We start from the raw sequence: 22823 nt of genomic DNA, 5'->3' as shown, positions 1-22823 counted from the left end.
AACAAGAGCAGAGAGACATCATGTCCTCCAGCCGATTCCCATCTGGTTGCCAGGTGAACCACCACTGTTTCCTTCGGAGGGGAGTGGAGAAGGGAGGGAAACTAAAGCCTCTTTATTCATGAGAAGCTTGACAACGTTGTCAACTCTGCCAATTCAGTCAAGTAATTAAAAACTGTATTTATTGTACATGAATTAAACCAATTAAAATACACAATTATTTAAGAAAAAAGAATACATTATTCACATATCCAGAACATCTGAGGATGATAAAAAAGCAGAGTCTGTGGTGTTTTCATGGCTGTTTCGTGCAGGCTTCACTCTGCCCCGTGATGAGATGCTGCCGTGTGTATTCCCAGATCAGCAGGGCCGCGCTCACGTGAACGTTGAGCGAGCGGATGATCCCTTGTTGAGGAATCTCCACGCAGACGTCCAACAGCTGGAGAAGGTTGGCTGGGATTCCTTCTCTTTCATTTCTGCCGAGAGGAACACGGCGAGTCAGTTCTGCTCATGAGAGTGTGATGAACCCAATCTCACTGGCTCCTGCACCTTTGTCCCAACTGAAGTCACATTATATGTCCTCAAGGTTAAGTCCTCAAGGTCATCCTCATCTGTACGATTAAGTTAGGTTCCGGTTTAAACCACATTTAAAAAAATTCAGTCAACTTGATACAAGGAGCACTTGAAGCTCGAGAGGCTCCTCCATTTCCAAAAGGTCCTCAAATCAGAAGGACTCCTTGTGAATGGCTAAAGAGCCGTGGTGTTATCAGTCAAGTGTTCCTTGAGCTCCAGCAAACACGGGGAGGTAATGAGAGATTCCGCGCAACAGTCGATGAGCTACATTTATCTGGAGTGCGAGTGGCTGAGATAATGGCGGGAGATTAGAGGCGGGCCCCGCTGTGCCGAGGGGAGCGCAGCTGTGAGAGCGCTTGGGATTCAGGCTTGCACGCGCTGCTTGCACGCGCTGCGTGTCGGCTGACGGTGCTCACACCTCTGTGACTGAGTGGGGTTAAACCAAACAGGACACTGCCAGTGCTGAAGCAGCTGCAGGAGCACTTCCAGGGCGGATGGAGTCACGCTGTGTGGGGTGGCATAGTGGACGGCGGTGGGTCTCATACCACACGGTGAAAGTGCTGGGAATAAAAGGTAGATGATGCAGTTCAGGTTCGCCGTCTGTCAATAACAGACCGTTCTCTCTGTCTGAGACTGTAGCAAATGGATCTCACTGTTGATGAGCAGCAGTAGTGTATATCTGCACATGCATTGCTCCAACTACAACCAAACCCTGTGGGGCCCTGCTGGATAGAAAATCACTGTCCCTCAAATTACACAAACTATTCAGTACAGGAGGAAGTTTGGAGGCACCTCTCATTCAATGCGTTTTCTCAATTTCCACTGCTATTGTAGCTTCTCACTGAAGACATCAGACCTATGATTGAACACATATGGAATTAAGCAGTAAACAAAGAAGTGTGTCATCACTCAAAACATGCTTTATAGTTTAGATGACTTTTTTTGATGACCACTTTGCTCACTCTTGACTTTCTCGCGATGGGCTTCATGATGAAGTCACCTGGTTTTCCAACAGGTGACTACATCATGAAGCTTATAAAGAAGGGCGAAGGTTTGCAGCGTGGCCAACAAAGCTAAAGGAGGCTACTTCGAGTCATCTAAAATATGACACATAAAGACTTACACACAACATTTTTTTCTTTGCTACATAATACCATATGTCCTGAGTCACATATTTGATGTCTTCAGTATGTATGTACAATGTAGAAAGTTGTAAAAATAAAAAACAAAAAAACTCTCTTGGCTAGTGATTTGCGATCTGCAGCTTTTGACAATGAACAGTGTCTTTTTTTTTTCTTCTTTTAAATCTGGCCACTCCATATAACCATTGTGTTACTTAAGGAGTGGCTTTTAAATATATAAATACATAGTCTAATGATGAACAAATAACAGCTCAATACTTCTGTAGTTTGACATAAATGATCGACTAACAGCGGCTTATTAAATAGCCTTCGATAAGCAACTGGGGATGGAAAACACAAACCAATCTGACAATCACTGTAGCATAATGAAAATATTTGACGTTTCATCATCCCCAAGCTGAAACAATGATTTCCTGCGTGTGGCATCATCCTGTTCGTACTGACTAGGGCATCATATTTGCCACCGGTTCCTCCGCAGGGGGAGATAATTACAGCGCAGCATGCCCCGACACGAGGCGCAAAGGAGAGGAGCGCGTCCCGCGGGGCGACGGGCTAAACAGGTGAGACATAATGAAATAACCCTGTCAGCTCACAGCTTCACGGACGTGCGAGAGACACTGGAGGGCTGCTCAAGGGAGAAACTGGGACGGTGGTCGGACGTACCCGAGCAGCAGCAGGCTTTTCTCTGGAAACTGGAAGTCTTGGAGGCTCTGACTGTTGGCGGTCTGCTCCACTCCGACGATGCAGTAGCCTTCTCTCTTCTTCAGCCGGAGGAACTCAGTCAGCTCCACCGGCTTCACCTGTCAGCAAATCTTTTCTTATTTGCAATAAAATGAACCACAGATCAACCAAGAGGTTGATCCGAACAACATCAGTCAAGTTAACACAGCGCACCAGCTGAACCCATGAGCTCATGAATGTTGCATCAGCTACACTCACTTATTAAACGCAGTGGTAAAATATTGACTTTTGTTAAGTTACTTCTGCACCCATTGTCTTTTTTCTTTTGAAGTTCTCATCCAGGAGGAGGAGACTTCACCTCATGCAGAGGAAGCCACAGCTCGGACGAGACGCTCAGGGACTGGAAGTGTTTATCGTTGATGTGGCGGAGGCTGTCCAGCACCAGAGCACTGGCACCGAAGATCTCGCATGTCCTGCACAGACCTGCCACAGAGAACAACAGTTGAGCGGTTCACTATTCAGGTTAGCATTTGACAGTCTTCAGCTTGTACTTCTGAGAGCACATTCGCATTGAGCGTCTCCTGGCAGTCCATTTTGGTGAGACTGATGTACATAACAAGTGTGCGATGTCTCACCTCCTAAGTTTGTGGGTTTGTCGATGAGCGAGGCGACCACCAGCAGGGCTCCATGCAGTTTACCCACTCGAGCCGATCTCTTCTGAGGGACCAGCTGCAGCTCGGGGTCCTGCTCCTGGATCCCCAGCCTCCAGGGGACGATCTTCTTCTGAACCTCGGTCCATCGCTCATCCTTATCCTCCTCACCTGTGAGACCAAGACTGTGGTTTATAGCTTCTCATCTTCAATGAATAAATGCAGTGGAAGCCAACACGTTCCATTGTTGTTAAAACTAAGGTTGTGTGAAAGCTAATTACTCTAGGTTAAACTCAGGGAAGGTCAAGGGCTCGCAACCCGATGCAGAGTCTGCCAAATTCAGATCTTAGCAGGGTCATAGGTTCCAATTCACGCCTACATCAAAGAACGTTTCTGTAGATTCAAGTGCTGACTAAAGCTAAATGTATTTTTAGAAAAGGCTGAATCATTCTTTCACAGACAAAACAGGACACACAAAGTCCTGTTATAGGCAACTTTTTCTCACGAAAATACATCCAAGCATGTTACTTCTGTCCTGCTGGATCCAGTCTCCAGGTGGTAGCTGACGCAGTTCAGGGCTCGGGTTCCTCAAAGGGAGGTCAGGGTTCGCAGAAAAGCAGGACATCTTCTCAAACTTCCACGGAGGAAGCCACTCGTCGTCAGACATCCCAGACAAACGGGGGAAAGTGTAGAATATTGTCTGTGAAGTTAAGACGAGAGAGTCAAAACACACCTTGAAAAAAAAAAAAAAGAAACCCACAAAGGCTACACACCTCCACACTGTAATCCCTGATGGGGTGAAATGTGTCAAAAAAGAAGTGGTCTTGAATTCTGAGCCAGTTTTTCGAAGCATTCCTGAGGGATGAAAGGGAGACGTGTTCATGAATTAATAGACTCATTATTCCGGGAGTTTGAACTTGACCCTCACCCGGTGCAATGCTGCGCCTCCGTCTCAAGCAGACAGGCCTGGATTATAGAGGACAGTCCTGCCAAATTGATGGCTCTTTCCTCCGCCAAGCCCCACACCTTCTTCAAGGCCAGCAGCACATAGAGACGAACGCTGAAGTTGTGGTTGAAACAGAACTGCAGGATGATGTCCAGTGCTTTGACCAGCTGTCCGTCCTGGACGTCACAGATGAATAAACAGGTGAGATGTGTTGAAAAGCAGGGCAGGATTCGCAGTCCTTACTGGATCCGGCAGAGCAGGGAGGATGATGTTGAAATGCACCAGGACAGAGAGAAAGGTGCAGATGCTGGCCTTGTTCCGATCATGATCCTGCCACATGCACAGCATATTATAACACAGTTCCTCACGGCGTTTTCAAAAGGGGAAAAATCACCATTTTGAAACAGTCCCAAAACTTATCGATGTGTTGCGGATGGCGGACCAGGATCAGAATAATCATCCACTCGATCAGATACTTGACGGACGCATGGTTCGTGGAGAACGCAGCGACCAAAACACAGTCCAACAGCTCGGCAACAAACTCCTGAAAAATCAACAAAGAGTGTCACTTCTGACATGACGACTGTATTGTTTTATATTCCACACGCGCGGGTCGACATTTCACCTCGGTGAGTTTGGGCAGCAGCAGCAGCAGCGTCTGCCACACTCTGTTTTTCACTCGATGCTGCAAAGACTGGTAATGCACCGACTTTGTTATGTTGGAGTCCTTCAAAAAAAAAAGTGTGGAGATGAAAATAGTATTAAATGTGCAGTTTTATACTTTAAAGAACACAATACAACTGATTTATAGTGTTCAGAGTTTTAGGGCTGCACTGCAGCTAAAATGCAATTTTGCTTGTCACCCATGAAAACGCCTCAAAATGCTCCCTCCGCGACACAGAATTCCATTGTACACATAGCAGGCCTCGTAACAAGGACAGGGGGGCCATAAACCTACTTATTTCTAATATAGTTCTTATGAAACAGACTCAAATATATTTTGGTTTGCTTCTGGGACCTTGTGGAGTTAAGTGACATTGTTTAAACTCTTTATTGATGATCCTGTAACTGCCGACAGATTCCACAACACTAACTGCTCAAAGGTTTATCCAACATAGGAAAATGTATTTACAATTACGGTAGAATTCTGTTCGCTAAAGTCAGCAGATTTTATACAATTCTACAGCCATGAAAATAAATTAATAAACCATGAGCCTGAATGATATGTAGTTGTGAAAAAGTCAACTAGACTCTTATTTATATTTGTGCATTATAACTTCCATTCAAAGATGTGTGTCAAATATTCATCTGCGGTCAATGATTCCGATGGCACTATTTACCTTTTTCAACAGGCCATTGACTAAATCCTCCATGAGCCGCCGGTGCAGCAGGTTGGACGGTTCCAGGCGGCTGAGGAAAGCTACTGAGCAAATGCGAGGCAGCTGATCGTCTCTGTTATCGCTGCACAACAAACAGCGCTGTTACTGAGAACAATCTTATGACAACAGCGGCATCTACAGGCCGCCTAAAGTACTGCTCACCTCTTGACCACGCTGTTGGCTGCACAGTCTTCACCCAGCTGTTCTACGTAGCCTTGGACGTCTTGGAGGAGCCTTGAGAAGACTGTGGTTAGAAAAGGGAGGTAAAAAGGAGAACTTGGCTCTGATATATTTACCGTAGATCTCGCCTGAACACTGGTCCGTAGACAAACGCCTCCGTAAGCATGTCGGCGTGATTAAAAACACTGGAGAAGTTGTCGTCAAAGTCTCCGCGGTCTAGACGTGAAGGCATCCATGTCTCACAGCAGTGTTGAAGCAGCACACTGAACACTCCGTTCTTGGACTCTGACACCTCCATCAGATCAGTGGTGATCTTCAAAAACAGGAGGCCAATAATGTAAACTTAATGAGAATTAGACAGCTTTATGGCCAACATCCAATATTTATTGCACATCATGCAATGATGAAGAAACGAAATAAATTATAATAGTAACAATAGTAATAATAATAAAAAAAAATTATATTATCCCATTACCAATCATAATTATCATAAAAATACAAAATAACAATAATAATAATAAATAAATAAACAAACAATAATAATAGAAGTCATTAATAAATAACAATTGAGGCATAAGACAAGTTTCTTTGTACCTGCTTCAGGAGAGCCGCTAGTTTAGGAGCCTGCGCATCTGTAAGTTTGAGCAGATGAGGATGGAAGGCCATGGAGATGAAAGCGCTCAGGATCGGCCAGAAGTCCTGAGCGTTTAAGGTCCGGCCCAGCACCAGCTGCCGGGTCCGACTGACCGCCTCCACGCAGAGAGCTTCTTCCATGTGCACAACCTTAGAGTGGGAAGAAATATAGTTAGAGAGAAATGCATAGAGTCTAAAAAAAATCATAAAAAATTAACAACAATTGAAGATATGCAGAACTCCATTTTGATCACTAGTTTGGTACATGTGAGAATAATATAAACAGGAAGTTGACCAGTAAATGTAATTGAAAAGAATGATAACAGAATGAACATCATAAAGTTTTGGACTGTTATTGCATCAAATATAAAATAAATAAATGCATTTAGTTTCATGACTAAAATCACAATGCGGTTTCATAATTACACCTTCAATATAAAACAATAAATAAATACATTCAGTTTCATGACTAAAATTACAATGCAGTTTCATAATAACACCTTCAATTTAAAACAATGGAGTATGAAACTGGAGACAATTGACATACTTGTGGTATCAGAGTCTCCATGAAGGTGAGCACAGGCAGAACCAGGTCACTGGACATGAGAGACAGCGCCTCCACACTGCAGCTCAAAGAAGCTGGCAGCATATCGGAGGACTTGGACACAGACTGCGACCCTGCGGGAGCCCTCAGCAGAAAACTCAGACAGACCCACTGGTCTCGCATGAAATAAGACGCTGTCCGGCCCCAGTCCTTCAGCAGAGAACCCTGTGCTCCCAAGTCACTGATGACAAGACAGAATGTTGTTTTTGACAAGAGCAACTTTAGTTTACAATTTTGTAGTCAAGTTCAAGGGCAGATGTTACTAACCTGGATTCATCTTCAGTCTGGGGCTTCACCAAACTTTTATTAAAGTGAGCCAGAGGTGTGGGGGCGGATGATGGTGATGTGTAGAAATAATCTCTGAGAGAACTGAGAAGTGGCACCAGGTCCGATTGCAGCTCATCCCCCTGCTGCTCAATTAGATGACAAACCACAGCCACTGTTGCCATAGCAACTAATTTAGCAACTTGATCTGCAATAGATGGCATCTGAACAAACCATGCGAACAGGTCAGACTAAGAAGAAAAAAAAAAAAAAAAAAAAAAAAAAATCGGCAGAGGAATCAGACTTCATACTTGCGGGCTTGATTCCTGTAAAACCTGGAGGCTGTACTTGATGACTTTAGAAAAGCAGGTTTGTCGAAGGGAACTGTGGCGCTGGGAGGGACTGTACATGACCAGCTCTTTGAGGACACTCAAGTACAGGTCAGCCCGCTTCAAGTCACACAGCTGTGAACACAGATGAAGACGGATGAGGAATCTCAGAGAATCAAATGGGGATTAAAGAAAAGGCTTTACCTCCTGCAGCTCCCCACAAAGTCGCCTCAAGATAAACTCCTGCATTGGCTCTTCGTACTTAAAAACCAGCTTCTCAATGACAACCATCACCTTGTCATCTGAAAAAGAACATTTCTTTAGCCAGTAATCCGATATTTTTCAGCCTTAATCTCACAGCCAACCTTGACTGGCACTGTGGCCACCCGAGGTTCGTCCAAACTGGAGGAGTCGAAGCACCAGCTGAAGGCTCTTGTCGCTCTTCTGAAGAGGCAAGTAGATGTTGGTGCTCACTCGACTGAGTGTATCCAGCAGTGGAGCCAGTGTTGTCTCGAGGAAGCTGTCAATATTTGCGCCACTTAGACTGTTCTCCATGTCAGCGCACAGCAGAATGGACCTGGCCATCTTCTCAGCCTCTCTGGAGGGCGGCAGTCCTTCTGAATGACCTGTGAGCGTTAAATAAAAACAATCAATTTCCCTCACCAGGAAGATCTTCAGACATACCAGTGCTGGCAGGAACTCTGAGAAAAGCTTTAATTTCCTCCTGAACGTAGCTCCGAACAGTGCTCTTTGTGGTGTCAGCACAAGTCTGTCTCATCGTCTTAAAACCGCCTTCATTCTCTGACAGCCAGACACACAGCTACAGCCAGATCAGAAACACAGCATTAAACAAGACACTTTCCAGACTAATAATAGAGTCGCTTCATACAGTACCTCACTCCATAGCTTGGTTCCTCGGCTCAGTGACTCATCAGCCCGAAAATAAGTCAGGAAAGTGAAGACATCGTTCAAGGTGGCTGATTTCTGTATATATATTTACAGTGATGAATAACTTGCCAAGCTGGAATACAATGATGTTTTACATCAACACACATTAAAAAGTAAGACTGTATATTTAGGTAATGTGTGTTTCAGCGATGTTAGAATAATATCTCAGCAGCAGCACGTAGATGTTCAAAGTAATGTCATTTATTTCACTTAAAAGGGCATCGTGTCCTACCACATCCAGGAGACAGAGGGCGCTCTTCAAAAGGAAGCCCTGGGAAGCTCCTCTCAGCAGGACTTGATGGTTTAACATGGTGCACTGCAGCATGTCTCTACACAACAGACAAGACGTCAACACAGCAGGACCACACACCTGACTGAAAAACAGACCTCACCTCAGAGGTACCAGACCATCGACATCCAGAAGCGGACTGGGAGGCAGCATTGATAAAGCCTGAGTGATGAACAGGATGGGAACAGCATACCAGTGTTTGGTGCTGAGCTGCCGCAGCATCTGCAGTAAGACACCACCTATCACAGGGACACAGCTATGAGATACGATCAAAGCGGCACAGCGCTGCATTTGGGGTACCTCTGCGATCAGAAGGAAGGTAGCTGAAGAAATTCCGCAGAAAGAGCTGCAGTTTGACTGCGAGCTCCGGGCAGTCTCCAAAACTCTGAGAAGGTGATCTGCAAACAAAGACATGCTGTCAAGCCTAAGTTGGAAAATGCAAGTAATGACGAACATACAACCTGTAATAGAGTGATGTCTCCGATACAACATCCAGAAATGGCCCGACGACAAACTGCGGAGGAAAGATCTGTTGTAATGGCTCAAAAAGAAACTGATCACAAAATATTCTTTTACATCTGAAAGATGAAAACATGAACCTTGTCTTTTTATGATTTTTTTTTTTCTATCTATCTACCTTTTCCTCTCTACATTTCCAATAATCACAGATTGTTTTCACTCTACTAGCACACATTTACAACAGTTTTCTGTTCTTACACTCCATGTTTCTTTGTACTTGTATACTATGAGGTTATTTCATAATTCGACAATTTACCAGTGTATTAAGGTTAGAATTCGCAATCGCTCCCAGTCTTAAAAAAATAAAATAAAAACTCACTTCAGAGAAAGCTGCAGCAAAGTCCGGCTGCTGCAGGACCTGCAGCTCCAGCAGGTGAGAGACTCCTTCTTTCATTAGGGTTTTATTCTCGCTGTGGAACATCCGTTGATACACGCACAGCAGCCATGAGGGGTGGAAAAGTCCTGGACCTGTGGAGATAACATGGGAGACATCAAATGGGAGGCATTACAGTTTAAATGGTACTGAAGAGTGACAATTTGAATGTGTATGGACTTGAAAAAATATATAATTTGGCACTTTATTTTAAGTAATATTCACAAGCAACAACCAACAGAAGAAGACAGAAGTTGTGAAGACATATTTATTCACATGCGTGAATGTCGCCTCAAGTTTACCTTGACTAGAATTTGCTGTTGTTTGGATCAATAAATCAATTCGGTTCAGAACTGGTCGGACAACATGGATCTGCAAGAAAAGGAAGCCATTTTAGTGAGATTCTAATTGGTATTTAAGAAACTATATTTTGAACCTGCGTTTCCTCTAATGTCTCCATCACAAGCACATAGTCCTCCCAGAACTCTCGCAGCACTTTGCCACTTTTCACAGACCACCTGAACATCAAACCTAAACACATTAGAAGATGAAGGTTAGCTCCACCTAAGACACAACTGCAAGTCTCATGCCAGACTGAAGCCATACCGTTTCCCGACTGTGACACGGGACAGTCCGTTCTTAACTCCTCTGACAAGGCAACACACCTTTTAAGCAGATAAAGTGCCCTCTTACGGGTCACGGTGTCCCTGTGAGTGAGTCCAGCTTGAACCACCTTCCAAAACTGGGGGCGCAAACGAGGGTCCAGCTCAGAGGATGAGGGCGTCAACTCACAGGGGCTCATCATGTGGTCTGACAAGGCAGTCAGACACAATAGTGACTTTTCTATCACCAGAGGGCTCTGGTCGGCAGAGTACCAGCCACACAGGTCATCCAGCACCAGTCTGCGGATGCTGCTCAGCATCTCACCGCTGGAACTGTCCAGGAGCGTCAACAACAGCTGGGCGGTGCTTTTGGACACAGGCTGGGCTTTAACGCAGGACAGGGCAGATGATAACGTTGTTAGTTTGAGTTGCTTGTCCGCTGATATCCGGGGTATCACAGCCGATATAACATCACTGGCAACGTCAACACTGAGCTTTTGAGTTTCGTCTTCCAGCGACTGGAGCGACGGCAGAGCGGTCTGAACCACTCGACCAGCGACGTCCTCTTCGCACAGCCAGACACACGCGCTCACCAGCCGGCAGACACACGAGACAGTTTCCCTCCTTCCACTCTCCCCACCTGCTGGTGTTCCAACAAATACAGGGAAGCAGTGGGACCAAATTACCGACTCTATTTTATCGAGAACGCATTTTCTCGGTGGTGTCACCACAGTAGAGTCTCGGAGAGTTGATCCGAGTCCGTCGATGAAAACCGTCAGCGCCTCAACTCTCTCCGTCTCTGGCCACTCTCCAGCCGGCCAGCACAGAGTGTCGAAGAAAAGCTCGTAGTTTGGAGAAAAGGACAGAACCGCGTTCATTAACACGGAGTTCATCTTGGCAGCTAAGCGTCCGCAACTACACCGGCGTGTGCAGCGTGCCACACGCTCACAACACAAACCGTAAACTTCCGCATACGTCAGCTGAAAATCTCGCGATATGTTCGTGCAGCATGAGACGCCTGCGGTAGAGTAAACAAAAAAAAAAGTACACCTCTGACATTCGTACCGTGCAAAATAAATGAACAAGTACCTACTTCACAATGGTAGTTCTGAGTCCGTCAACATGGGGCGTTTTATGTGTATATTTTAGACATCGAAACTTTCGGCCGGGAATTTTACCACCGTTTAGTGAGCGGTCTTCCAACCCACGAAATTAAACTAAATTCCACCATATATATATAACCGCCATCTTGTTCTTACTACTACGTTGAGTTTGGCAACATGTGCGGTTTGCTCCTTAGTTCAGTTCTTTCAGCGTCCTCATGATCCCTCTGTCCATCTCACACTTATTTGTGATGAAGATACGCTCATATCATCGCCAACATGAGAGGCATTTTTGCTGTGTAACTTGTATATGCCTGCAAGTGAGCAGAACAGGGCAGTTAAAACAGCTCAAAAATGAAGGAAACGTTGAAGTGAAGAATTTATTTTAGCTATGAAACAATTCTTTAGATAAAAAAACATGACAAAAATCGAATCAAAATGACCTTATAATATCATAAGTGCTGTGTTTAATCGGGTATAACCGCCCTCCATGAGCTCACAGTGACCACTGGTTGTTTTGCATACTAATTACACTTTAGTAAATGATTTGTGACAGAGAATACACGGACAGAAAGGCGCTTTTGTACTGAGGTTACGTAACATAGAAAAAAAAGTACTGCAGAGTCATTAGACACATGGCGGGTACAAAAATAGGACTTTGCTGAGCGAATGTGAAGGCAGGAGGTGAGTCGAAAATGAGGGAGCTTTGGGTGAATGTGCTACCAGCTGAAAAGAAACATTCCACACCAGTTGCAGCACCATTCAAGCAGGCTAGAAAGAACACGAGTTACAAAAATAAAACAGAATATAAAACGATGGTATATGGATTCATGTGGCGATTCCTCTCAGCTTACAATCAGGTTAATTGAGGCATGTTTAGCAAACAAACTGGTCATATTTGGTATTACACCTGAACAAACAGCATCGGTATAAAAAAGAAATGTTTTAGGCATCTAGAAATGCAGTAAAGCAGAGGGATATGTACAATATAAACATCAATAAATATGCAGTACTGACCAGCTGACACAAGGGTGAGGACCCCATGAGCACAAAAAGGAATTTCTCAAAGTATGAATTCCAGGAACTGTTCATCTCCTAACATGTCCAGAGAGAGACAGTTGGTTGACCTGCGACCATAGAAGGAAGGTTTGTCTTGGCAGTCCAAAAACGGGAAGAAAGAATTCTCCGATGGGATCTTGGTGCTTGTGGAGGCCTCTGGGAAGCCAAACGTGTAGCTGTGTGAAGAATCAGCCGGCACTGCGGTGCCCAGAGGAGCTTGTGGAGGAACTAGGTGGATATCATCGAGACTGTGGCTCTGTCGATCCACGCTGGCTTGTGCCTGTGACGAATTCAAAAAGTAAATATTAATCTATGAAATGTGGTGCATTAAAATAGAAGAAAAGACAAACCTCTTTTGAGTCATTTTCATTTTCCTTTGTGGCTTCAGTGCTGTTCTCTGGACAATCTTTGTTAGCTGCTGGGTGAAAGTTAATGTTGAATAGAAGTCAAATGGGAATACTAGAACACAAAGTTATTCTTGTGTAACATTTATTTAATCAATTCGACACCTTTCTTAGCATTTGATATGTCATTGACCGCAGTGAGACCATTGGGGCAGCAGGTGGCAGCAGCTCACGCAATATACACAGTAGGCACATCAAGAATAGGAGCTCATGCAGCAGCTCCTTCAGCACTACAGAATGTTGAATCTTAAAACGATTTATGACTGCAGAGCTGATCCTGGACACCAATATGCTAACAGGCAGATAAGCATATAGCTTTGGCAGAGGTACAAGTGAACTATATCAATCAAGAGCAAGTTATGAGGACTATGAGGACATTTCTAGGTTTTCCTAGCTTAAAAACAAGCCTAAAACAACAGTATTTTCACTTTTTTATATTGTTACAATTGCAAAACACTTATATGCCTTATGAATATACCTGTAAATGATTCCTCTGAAGGCAGCTCTGAACAATCCACCGATACTCCATCGAGAAGATCAGCCAGCCGGAACATCACACCAGGTTTATCAGTTGCTGCTTCTTCTCCTTCAGCCTTCATCTCTGAGCACAATTAAAGACAAAAATAAGAGCTCAGCTGTTTTGCTTTTAAAGTCCAGTCATCAAGGTACAAAGCAACTCTGACCTTCCTCCTGCCACTCCTCATCGTCTGTTCGAGTTTTGCTGCCAGTTTCAATCCCCGAGGTGCTGGAGCTGATGTGACTGCTAGCTGAGCTCAAACATTTCTCAGCTTGTAGGTGAACCTCCTCCTCCATGGAGGTCATCTCTGTAGAGATGCTGTGTTGGCGGCCGTCAGCTTCGATACCCGAGCTGCCGGTGGAGTGTCTGGATAAACCTGGGCTGCTTTCACTACCAGGAGGGTCCAGGTCTAGGTCATCGCTGATGTAGGATTCCCTGTAGCGTTTTTTCTCTGAAGCACAAGACATGACGATGAATAATACAGTCCATGGGTTCTGGACACACGTTAACTGTCCAACCTTCGCTGTCTTCCAGCTTTCTTAAGTGCTTCAGGGCCGGCTGCAAGCTCAAGTAAAGGCGATGGCTGCTGCTCAGGTGTAACAGGAGGTGACGGGAGCGGAACGATGAGCCGGTGTAGTAAACAAGCTTCCTGGCTGAGGGCAGGCCATCTGGCTGGATCTCAAATCTCTTACCCTGAATGGAAAACGCATATTAAACCATATTATTTGACTGGAAAGAAAAGGCAAATTTCATAGTTAATATTAAAGTTTTTCATTAAGGAGTAAACAAAGCTGGTGCTGAATGGGTCGATGTGGCTTTTAAACAAAAGCAAATTGAATAATACACCTGTATTTTGATGCATTAGCCGGGACACAATCGTCAAACCAGGCCTGCAACAGTAGCCTCTACAAGTGCAGCGGAAAGAAGCATCTATGAAAGCGCTGTCGTGGCGCACTAGTATTGACTTGTATTATTTTTCTTCAATTTTCATTTATTTATTTATAATTTCATGCGATAATAGCGTTATTGTATACATATTTTTGCCATCACAAAGTGACAATCGGACATTGTGACAGTAAATTGAATAAAGATATAAGGAGAGAGTAAGAGTTCTGCAAAATGAAAAACAATTCAGCATGAATTGTGTGAATTTTCTGGAGTGCAGGAACATCACAACACAAGTGAACAAAGCCCTTACCAAGAACGTCAGACGACCCACATTAGACCATGGAAAGTCATACAGTTGCTGTCGAATGTTATTCACCTCCTGCAAACACAAAAAGAAAGGCGAGTTAATAATTTGAAATTTGATACATTTTTACAGAGTTTTGATGGAAACCTTGAGTGGAAAAAGGCTAAGAACAGAACATGTAATTTAAACAAAGTCAGACCAGGTGTGTTGATGACTACACATTTAAGACAACATATATTGGTGTGCGTGCATGCGTGAAATTGAGACAGTCCTCAAAAGGCGAACATAAACAGATATATTGATGACACATAATCCTATTTTTCAACAGTCTATATTCAGTGCAGACGCACAGCCATCAGCTCCTTGTATCTCACGCTCCGCTGGCTCTTGAATCACCAGGCCTAAAGCTCCTGATCCCCCCCCAGATGGCCCCTGACGGACAGATCAAACAAATGAGGAACGCTCCAGACAACCTCTATCCCCAGATGCTCTGCTGCTGGTGACGATCCCACACATTCCTCACACATCCAAGTCAACTTTCAGAGTTTCTCTCAGTCTGTGAGCAAACGCAGACTCACTCGCGGACGCTCCTGTGTTGATGGCGTGCGTTAATAACACGCTTGCTCTTGCACATACCTGATAAACCTGCATTCCTCGCAGGGTCAACCCGAGCAACGCCGTTCCTCTCTCCTCCTTTTTATCCTGCACGAGTGAGTAATGAGATGTCAGACAGGCAGATAACACAGTTCTTCCCCACTTCACCATATCCCGAGTCACTTAGACACTTGGCTGCTGCTCTCCACAAACTAAAAGTCATGTTACATAAGAGATGGGCCCCACATCAAAAATATCACGGACGAGCGACTATGCTGAAGCTGAATAGTGGCAGTTACACAACCGCATAATTGATTCTGGTCATCCGTCCAGTCCAAACGAGGCTGAAATAATTGTGTAAGGAAGCACTGTGTAAACAGGTCATTATCACAATAGAGTTTTTCAAATGGATTTATCACGTCTGACTTTATCACTGCAACACCTAACTATTACTTTGTGTGTGTACTAGTGATATAACTGAATTATAACAGCAGAGAGACAGACTCCTTTATTGGTTCCTTTCTGACAGGAAGTAAGGGCTTCGCCCAGCTTTATGCATAAGAAATGAACCAAACTCAAATTAGACTTGGAAGAATGGTGTTACCACTCTGCACTATTTTTGTTTCAGAAGTCAATCAAAACACAAGTCATTATATGTTTGGATTTTTGAATACGGACTATTGTCAGAATAATAATCTGTGGTTATGAAAGTCTTAAAGAAGTGAACAAAACATTGACACTTTAAGTGACCTTTTGCAGCCTGTAGTACGTCACCGGCACGTCCTCAAGCCGACATGACTCCCTGATGAAGAGGAGGATGGCGTCTCGGGTGGACATGCCCCAGAGGTCCTGGTGCACCTTTGGTCCATGGCAGAGGAGATAGTCCAGGCCACGCTTGGCTATGATCTGTTAAAGAGTGAGCAAGGGTATATGAGCTAATGTGAAAAAACAAAGTTATCATCTCTCAACTTAAATGCATTTATTCAGTAAAATCCATCCAGGAAGACCAGAAACAATTAGTGTACAGACTTTAAATAAATTTCCTCTAACACACCACGATGAGCTATTTGAAGAGCATCAATTGTTGCGGAGCATTCTTGGGCTCCTGGTGGGAGTCGTGGACATATAATGGTCCACATATAAAGGCCTAGAAAGTGACATGCACACCATACAGAGGTCAGCAAGCACCAGGTACAGGCCTGTTGGTCAATACCAACTGGGCAAAATGCAGACAACTTTTATATAGCTTGTGATTGTTGAAATCTAAACCAAAAGTTCTCAATAAAAATGTACTGTACCCAGGGAGGGAAATACTCCTTTGGTTCAAAGTAAGGGCTCATCTCTGACTCCCCTACAGGCAGCTGATGGTCACCTAGCTCCGCCTGCATGGCGTAACCAGCCAGCTGGAAATACACCTCCTCCTGCTGACGGCATTCGGAGCGCAACACCCTCTCCCGCAGGTCGGAGTAGTACAGGCGTCGTGCCTTCCTTTCACTGGTACCAACACAACACAATATTTCAGAGTGTAAGGTGAGGAGGATGGTGATTGATAAAAAGAGAAGAGATAAGTCAGCAATGTGACGATAAATATGTAATATCAGATCAGGAGCAACATGGGGAAGGACAGAAACAAAAATGTCAGCACAAGTTAAGTTGGTGCATTAAAAACAAGAAAAAAACAAGTTCAAAGTGAGAGGTGACGAGAGGCTGGCAACACAAAAACATTATTTGCCTTTTTTTCAATGAGTGCTCACCAAATTAGTCTCCCATTCTCCACGTAGTACTGCACTTTAATGCAAAGCACAAGGGGCAGTGGTTTCCTTTGGAATCCCTGTAGGAGAAAATGCAGTGTCTGTGAATGATGCGTCTTTAGTAGATTACAATTTGAAAGAATTAAAACCCCTCCCTACCTTGACAGACTCCTGCTTCCATTCCTTTGGGAAGTACTTGGTCAACTTCTCCTCCAGATCTATAAATATGTGCTCGTTGTCTGCGGTGAGGGGAGACGACAGGGAAACAAGGAGACAGTTAGGAAGCAAACAAAACAACCATGCAGCCGAGCGTGAAATATGTCCAACAATGGGATTAATTAGGGTGAGAGAAGAAAAGAGCTTTTTTTTCTTTTATGTGCCAACCAGGCTACGAGGAAGCAGCTGACGATGCCGACATGTCTTTTTCAAACAAACGGCTTAGGTTAGAACAAAGATTTGGAACATAAATAAATAGATGTGTACGTTCTGAGATGACTGAAAAAGGTTTTCCATTCGTGGTGATGTCTTTTATTGAGGCCCAGAAAACACAATCTCCACACTGTGATGTGAAGATGAGAGCAGAATTCCTGCTACATGATGAGTAGAAATTGCCATTTATTGCCAACTCTGACATCACTTCTAATCCCGTCACCGGGCATGGATGGGAGGTGTACAATCATGGCCAATTTAAGTTGAAGTTCCCACCCCTGGTTACTCATTACATCTATACGAACTCATCTCTTGTTCAACTGTGCCTAATCAAATAACAATGTGGACAATTTCTGACTCACTCTTAAAGCTTCAGTGTCGAGCATGTGTCATTAGGAGCCTCCCCCATTCGAGTCCTCCTCTTCCCAGCATCCATCCATTCCTCCTTTTCATGAAGCCGAAGAATGCACGGGTGCATTCCAGGCTTAATGAAGTTAATATTGCAGGAATCCAGGCTCAAGTGATCGCTGGACCAACACCACAAAAACAAAGGCTGCTTGTTCAGGAGGTGAGCCGCATGAGATTGCCGAGGCATTTCGACGTATTTGTTCGAAAGGAAGGAGAACGTGAACACAAAGAAAGGAGCTTTGCACAATGACTGAAGTGGATTACAGCAATAATTTAAGCAGACTGGGAGGGGGGGACTTCATTTCCTTGTTTTCAGTAAAACGGTGATTGAACGATTGGAACAGCTTCGGCCTGTGAGGATATTTAGGTGAAACCATGAAGCAAAATATTTGCTTTATTATTTCTTACACATTCTGATTATACATTTTGAAATCATCAAAGCATTTCTGCTGTACATTTGAAAAGCACAATGATTTTATTAAAATGGCGTTTTAGACGACACGTTTTGCTTTCATCACCAACAGAATGAAAAATGCCACTTCCTCCATTTACAAGGGCCCAACTTCTCTCACAACAGAAAAAACTCCTGACTTCTTCTCTTCAGCATATCAAACCACGAATATCTAACAAAGGGACAACCACCCAGAGTCCCAATTAAAAGCCCTAGACACTGCTGAAGAGTGAGCATATGTGGAAACATTCACCAACCAATAAAAGAACAGCAGTGTCTTTTGGCTCAGCTCTTTCTTCGCCGTGACTGATATTGCGACCTCAAGATTGAAGCGCTCAACCATCCGCCCTTACCCTCACTTATAAATGAGATACAGAAAAACTAAGGGAAGGTTCTTACTTCCACCTTGGACAGGACTACAATTGATCAGACAAAGTAATGTAACTTGTGTGTAACCATTCATCTACGAAAAAGAAAAAGGCACCTTTCATATTAAGTGTATTGCTAAGTGACGTCATGATCAGACAAATAAGGAAATAAAGGTGCATTTCAGCTTAAGATGAGCAATTTAAATGTAACTTTCATAGGGTAGTATATCCACCTTAACTTGATACTGAGGCGCCCTGTTGTGGGGATCCCTTCAACCAAACAAGGATACCAAAGAAGACAATTGGCAGCAGATTGTGTTTCACTTTCCTCATGTGTCACCGCGAGTGAAGGTTTGGAGGATGGAAGGATCATGTGGGCATTTGTCAAGAACATCTTCGTATCAGCTCATTGCTCTATCCACTTCATCTATTCTGACATTTCATTCGTGTTAATTACCACTCCGGATGAAAACAGCAACAGTTTTTTCTTTGCCTTTAAAACATTTATGTCACACAATAAAAATACATTTTTACTCAAATTAAATGGTGACTATAAACATGCTGAAGAGCTGCCACAGAAAATGACAACTGGTTACGTACGAAAACTAGTTGGTGTCGAATGAGACATCAGGAGCAAAAAGGTGAGTCAAAATATTAAATTATATTGAAAGGACAGCATTACTGGCTGACAAATACCTGGTTCATGTTGAGATTGATAATATAAATCAACACATTTTTATCATGTAGCAACGACAACAGTCTTTCCTGGAATAAATTGCAATAATTAACAACATAACAACAATATGAGTAATCAAATTGGCATGTTAAGGATTAAAACTCGTAGAACCGGTTGCTAAAAATGTTTAAGAAATAAAAGATTAACAGTTAAAATTGTTTTACTTGGAATGGTGCCGTCTGAAGACAAGAATGCCCAAAACCATGAAAGAATGCAAAACGAAATGACAAATTAGTATGTTATTGCTAACTTTTGTTTAATAAAGGTGGCTGAATTTTCATTGAATAGCTGAGTCGCAATGACTTCTTATGGTCAGAAAACCTTTCGTCAAGCCCACAAGAGACTTTATAATGATCAAATGATAATGAAATGATGACTTGCATTCTGTAATGGATGTAATTTAAACCCACTGGTGTAAGCAAATTGGCAATTAATTTAGCGTCAGCAGTGAGAGAAGCTCTAACGTTAAGAACATTAAAGTCGTCTGGACTAGATAACGTCAATTAAATAAGAATGTTCTGGGAGGGACGGTGTTGAAATAACAACAGCGTCTGTTTAGACAAGTGTGCAATGTCTTTGATTTGAAAGAGTGATGGGAAGTGAACGGGAGTGAACGCACCTTTCACAACGGTGAGGCCGAAGAAATAGAGCTCTTTAATTCCAAGAAGCTCCGTCACACGACTTAGAACGTCCTGCCCTGTAGCCTTTGGCTGAAGACACAGAAACATGAAATCCAAGTCGGGGGAATGTGGAACGTGAAAATGTGTGGACTCACCCCGACGCTGACATCCAGCTGTTCTTTGTTGGGCAGGAGGACACAGATAGTCCTCTCCTGCTTCACCAAGGCCGACATCATGTGAAGTGAGATCACTCAGAGAAATTCTTCGCTCTTGTAACTGCAGTTGGCTTTTTATTCATACATGCTGAATCTGCAGGAGGCAAATTCCATCACCATGAGATCAGTGATTAATAGACCAAACAGAAAAGCAATTTGAAAAGAAAAGGAATTCACATCAGATAAGTGAAGAGCAAATCAGGGCAAAAATGACATACTTCCTAGCACTTGTATCATACAACTGAAGAACAGCAAGAGATCGGTCATGTTGCTTAAAGGTTGTGGCCATACATTTTATTATCATTACATGAAGAAACCTGAAGCAAATTAGTCTATTCTATTGTCACTATTGTTACTTCAAGGTTGAACCATCATATACTGCATATGACATCATTCTGCTTCATTTATTATCACCTCATTCTCAATGCCAGGCTTACCCCAGTCCCACAGTGTTTTAGCTAGGGGGTCTTAGGGGCGCCTTGCACTGAAAAGAGGACTCCCTATTTTAGGCAGGGTGCCTTGAGGACACCCTATTTTAAGCCACTGAAAATAAAAAGTTAAATAAATAATGCACACCTATCTAAGCCTTCCTCATGGTTGTCTCTGCGCCACCATATTTTATTGATGATAAAATATCGCCTGGTGAGTCGCGAGAGTCAGGTAAATGGGACACCCCTCTGACTCTCCCATCCTAGCTAAAAGCCTGAAATAACTTCTCCAAATCAAGACCTGCCGACAAAACTAAATGTGGCACACCACATCATGTCATTTGGTTTACTATCCGTGCACTTCCATCACCCTAACTCTGAGCGTCATAACACACAATAACAGCCAAATAAAGTGTGCCTCCTCATTTATACACAGTGAGCTTCTGTAGATGAAAAGGGTGTTGCTTTTGTTTAGGAACACAAATGATGCCTCGAGACACCTGCTGAGATTGTAAACAGTGATAACTCTGTCAAGTGAAAGAAGGATTCCAGAGGTTAGAATTGCAATCTGACAACTGACAAACACAAGAACTAGACATATTTACCACTGAAAATGGTAGTTTTTCCAGTGAACATTCACTTGCACATTGGTTTAGATGGAGCTATGAGCTACTTTTACTTTGATGATGTTGCTGTATTATTATGGAAATCCCTCTGCATCCATCGATTTTGGTTCCTTGGACACAAATGTGAAATTACAAACTGCCATAACTGTAAGGAAGCAAAGAAGCAACCAATAAACTATTACATAGTAAACAACAGCGACCAAATAAGTGACAATAGCCCCTAAATCACATGGATTTATCATTCTCTAATCCGAATGAGAGTCATTAACTGAAACAATAAGTCAGATAATCTGTCTCCGTTTCTCTGCTTCTACTGCTATATTTCCAGGGGAAATTCCTATAAAAACAGCAACATAAAGAGGTGAACCATGAACCCTAAGAAGTGGAGTAAGTCAGGATGCCACCCAGGTTGACCTGAAGTGTGCAGCAAACTCTGACCTGATGCCCCGACTGGGGCGAGACTCATCTGATTAACGTCTCAGAATCAATTAATCCGGTTAATTATTGCCGCACGCAAAGTCTGAGCCCCTTAAATCTCCTTTTGGACGATAACGGGTTAAGAAAAACACAAAAACATGTCAACGATGTTGGAATCGAACTAGAGCATGAAATGCAATACATATGTAGAACAGTGACTTTAACTTACTTGTGAGGTCAATTAAAAAAATGTAGCGTGAATTTGGACCACTTAGAAATGATAAATATCAAAACTGCAGACACAAACATGAGGAAGAATGTGGATCATTGTTCAAAACTGTCAGAACTTGATCACCCTGGCTGTGAGTCAAGGAAATTTCAACAGCCAACTGTGATTTTTAGGGACATGTTCAAACATGGCCTTGCAGATGGGTGTAAGTAAAAACCTGAATTACCAGTATCTTTAAATCAGAAGTGCAGACTCAGAGAAACAGAACAGCATATGCTTATTAAAACGTGATACATGAAGTATATTTAGATCTAGTCCAACACAACAAGAAGACGTTAAAGAACGACAGTAATGTTATGTGCTTTTATTCAACTGAAGCTATTTCAAAGTGGTTGGCCAGCCTTAAATGAACAGCTCTAACAGCCCTTGTTGCTGATCAAGTGAAAAACTGGGCTGACATGTGAGTAACCATCTGCAAAGCCCTTCAAATACCCTTCGAATAGTTTTAATCCTGCTCTTGAACATCGCTGGCTGTTGGGACAACATCCCATTACACTCAGTTAGCCAGCAGCTCATGCAAATTCACCACGGAAGAAATGAAACAGAACATTTGGGATTAAGAAAAAACATTTTAGGCAGTGCAACAAACTTGAATATTCTTATAAAAAAAACAGAGCGCCATCTTTTATAATGAATTTTAACACGTAACATGACGTTGAAAGTACACAGCAACAAGTGCATCTTCAACCCTCGACACTCTCACAGAGAAGTAAAAACTTACCGACAAGTGGGAAAGACGTTAATGTACAAGTTCGAGTCCTTAAACATTAGTTAAAAGCACATTTATCCAGCAAGAGTCGGTGAATACGTGGACATTGAGTGCCAAGTGCCTCTTTCCCATCGCGTGCTGAAACTTCAACCACAGTGGAGCGGACCATTACGGGGAAATCCAGGGGGTCGCGTTATATTTTGGTTAAGAAAAGAACCAATAATGTATAGATTAAAGTTATAAAATATCGGAATTATAATACTTCACGTTGTAGTTTTAGAAGTAGATCAAACAATATACACGCAGTAGTGTTCTTTTAACGGTATGCTATAGAATTTACACCCCCGTCTGTTTAAGATGTTGTCTCCCTCTCGCGCTACTAAGGCATCCAAGCGCAA

At 43.2% G+C, this 22823-nt stretch overlaps 2 protein-coding genes across 5 annotated transcripts; both read right to left on the bottom strand.

The window, feature by feature from the left end:
* Window positions 1–253: 253 nt before the first annotated feature.
* Window positions 254–11068, bottom strand: tarbp1 (TAR (HIV-1) RNA binding protein 1). Of its 3 annotated transcripts, XM_053874897.1 has the most exons (30): window positions 10114–11068; window positions 9944–10038; window positions 9810–9879; window positions 9454–9602; window positions 9077–9129; window positions 8916–9013; window positions 8719–8854; window positions 8559–8655; window positions 8273–8362; window positions 8063–8198; window positions 7744–8004; window positions 7583–7680; window positions 7361–7513; window positions 7053–7273; window positions 6729–6966; window positions 6143–6331; window positions 5665–5861; window positions 5531–5602; window positions 5330–5450; window positions 4615–4716; window positions 4384–4533; window positions 4233–4319; window positions 3972–4165; window positions 3817–3898; window positions 3572–3743; window positions 3029–3214; window positions 2752–2876; window positions 2376–2512; window positions 1363–1426; window positions 355–473 (listed from the first exon to the last, which is right to left on the bottom strand). In XM_053874897.1, exons 1-29 carry the CDS (start codon window positions 11000–11002, stop codon window positions 1396–1398), a joined length of 4629 nt encoding a protein of 1542 aa, XP_053730872.1. In that variant the 5' UTR covers window positions 11003–11068; the 3' UTR covers window positions 355–473; window positions 1363–1395. The 3 variants fall into 3 exon arrangements, with proteins under 3 accessions (XP_053730871.1, XP_053730872.1, XP_053730873.1); XM_053874896.1 differs by lacking the exon at window positions 1363–1426 and having other exon boundaries at window positions 254–473; XM_053874898.1 differs by lacking the exons at window positions 355–473; window positions 1363–1426 and having other exon boundaries at window positions 2702–2876.
* A 522-nt stretch (window positions 11069–11590) lies between these two features.
* zgc:172136 (uncharacterized protein LOC566376 homolog) lies at window positions 11591–22570 on the bottom strand. Of its 2 annotated transcripts, none has more exons than XM_053876024.1 (14): window positions 22438–22570; window positions 19897–20050; window positions 19741–19831; window positions 16889–16968; window positions 16733–16809; window positions 16277–16472; window positions 15729–15884; window positions 15021–15086; window positions 14391–14459; window positions 13711–13885; window positions 13359–13643; window positions 13154–13276; window positions 12622–12689; window positions 11591–12551 (listed from the first exon to the last, which is right to left on the bottom strand). In XM_053876024.1, the coding sequence occupies exons 2-14, from the start codon at window positions 19975–19977 to the stop codon at window positions 12276–12278; spliced, it is 1743 nt and encodes a 580-aa protein (XP_053731999.1). In that variant the 5' UTR covers window positions 19978–20050; window positions 22438–22570; the 3' UTR covers window positions 11591–12275. The 2 variants fall into 2 exon arrangements, with proteins under 2 accessions (XP_053731999.1, XP_053732000.1); XM_053876025.1 differs by having other exon boundaries at window positions 12622–12686.
* Between the last annotated feature and the right edge of the window lie 253 nt (window positions 22571–22823).

Source organism: Synchiropus splendidus, chromosome 9 (assembly GCF_027744825.2).
Source record: "Synchiropus splendidus isolate RoL2022-P1 chromosome 9, RoL_Sspl_1.0, whole genome shotgun sequence".
NCBI lineage: Eukaryota > Metazoa > Chordata > Actinopteri > Syngnathiformes > Callionymidae > Synchiropus > Synchiropus splendidus.
The sequence above is the reverse complement of the archived record's forward strand: the minus strand, read 5'-3'. Positions and strand labels throughout refer to the sequence as shown.

Bases quoted from the DNA above. Each gene is read 5' to 3' on its own strand.
- tarbp1 (XM_053874896.1), bottom strand. From the start codon at position 11,002: ATGAACTCCGTGTTAATGAACGCGGTTCTGTCCTTTTCTCCAAACTAC. The intron at 8,656-8,718 runs GTGAGGTCTGTT...TCTGTTGTGTAG, and splicing joins GATGGTCTGGTACCTCTGAG to AGACATGCTGCAGTGCACCA. The intron at 4,166-4,232 runs GTAAGGACTGCG...TGTGACGTCCAG, and splicing joins TCCCTGCTCTGCCGGATCCA to GACGGACAGCTGGTCAAAGC.
- zgc:172136 (XM_053876024.1), bottom strand. From the start codon at position 19,977: ATGATGTCGGCCTTGGTGAAGCAGGAGAGGACTATCTGTGTCCTCCTG. The intron at 16,810-16,888 runs GTAGGGAGGGGT...TTTCTCCTACAG, and splicing joins GGAAGCAGGAGTCTGTCAAG to GGATTCCAAAGGAAACCACT. The intron at 12,552-12,621 runs GTTTGTCTTTTC...AATTCGTCACAG, and splicing joins ATGAAAATGACTCAAAAGAG to GCACAAGCCAGCGTGGATCG.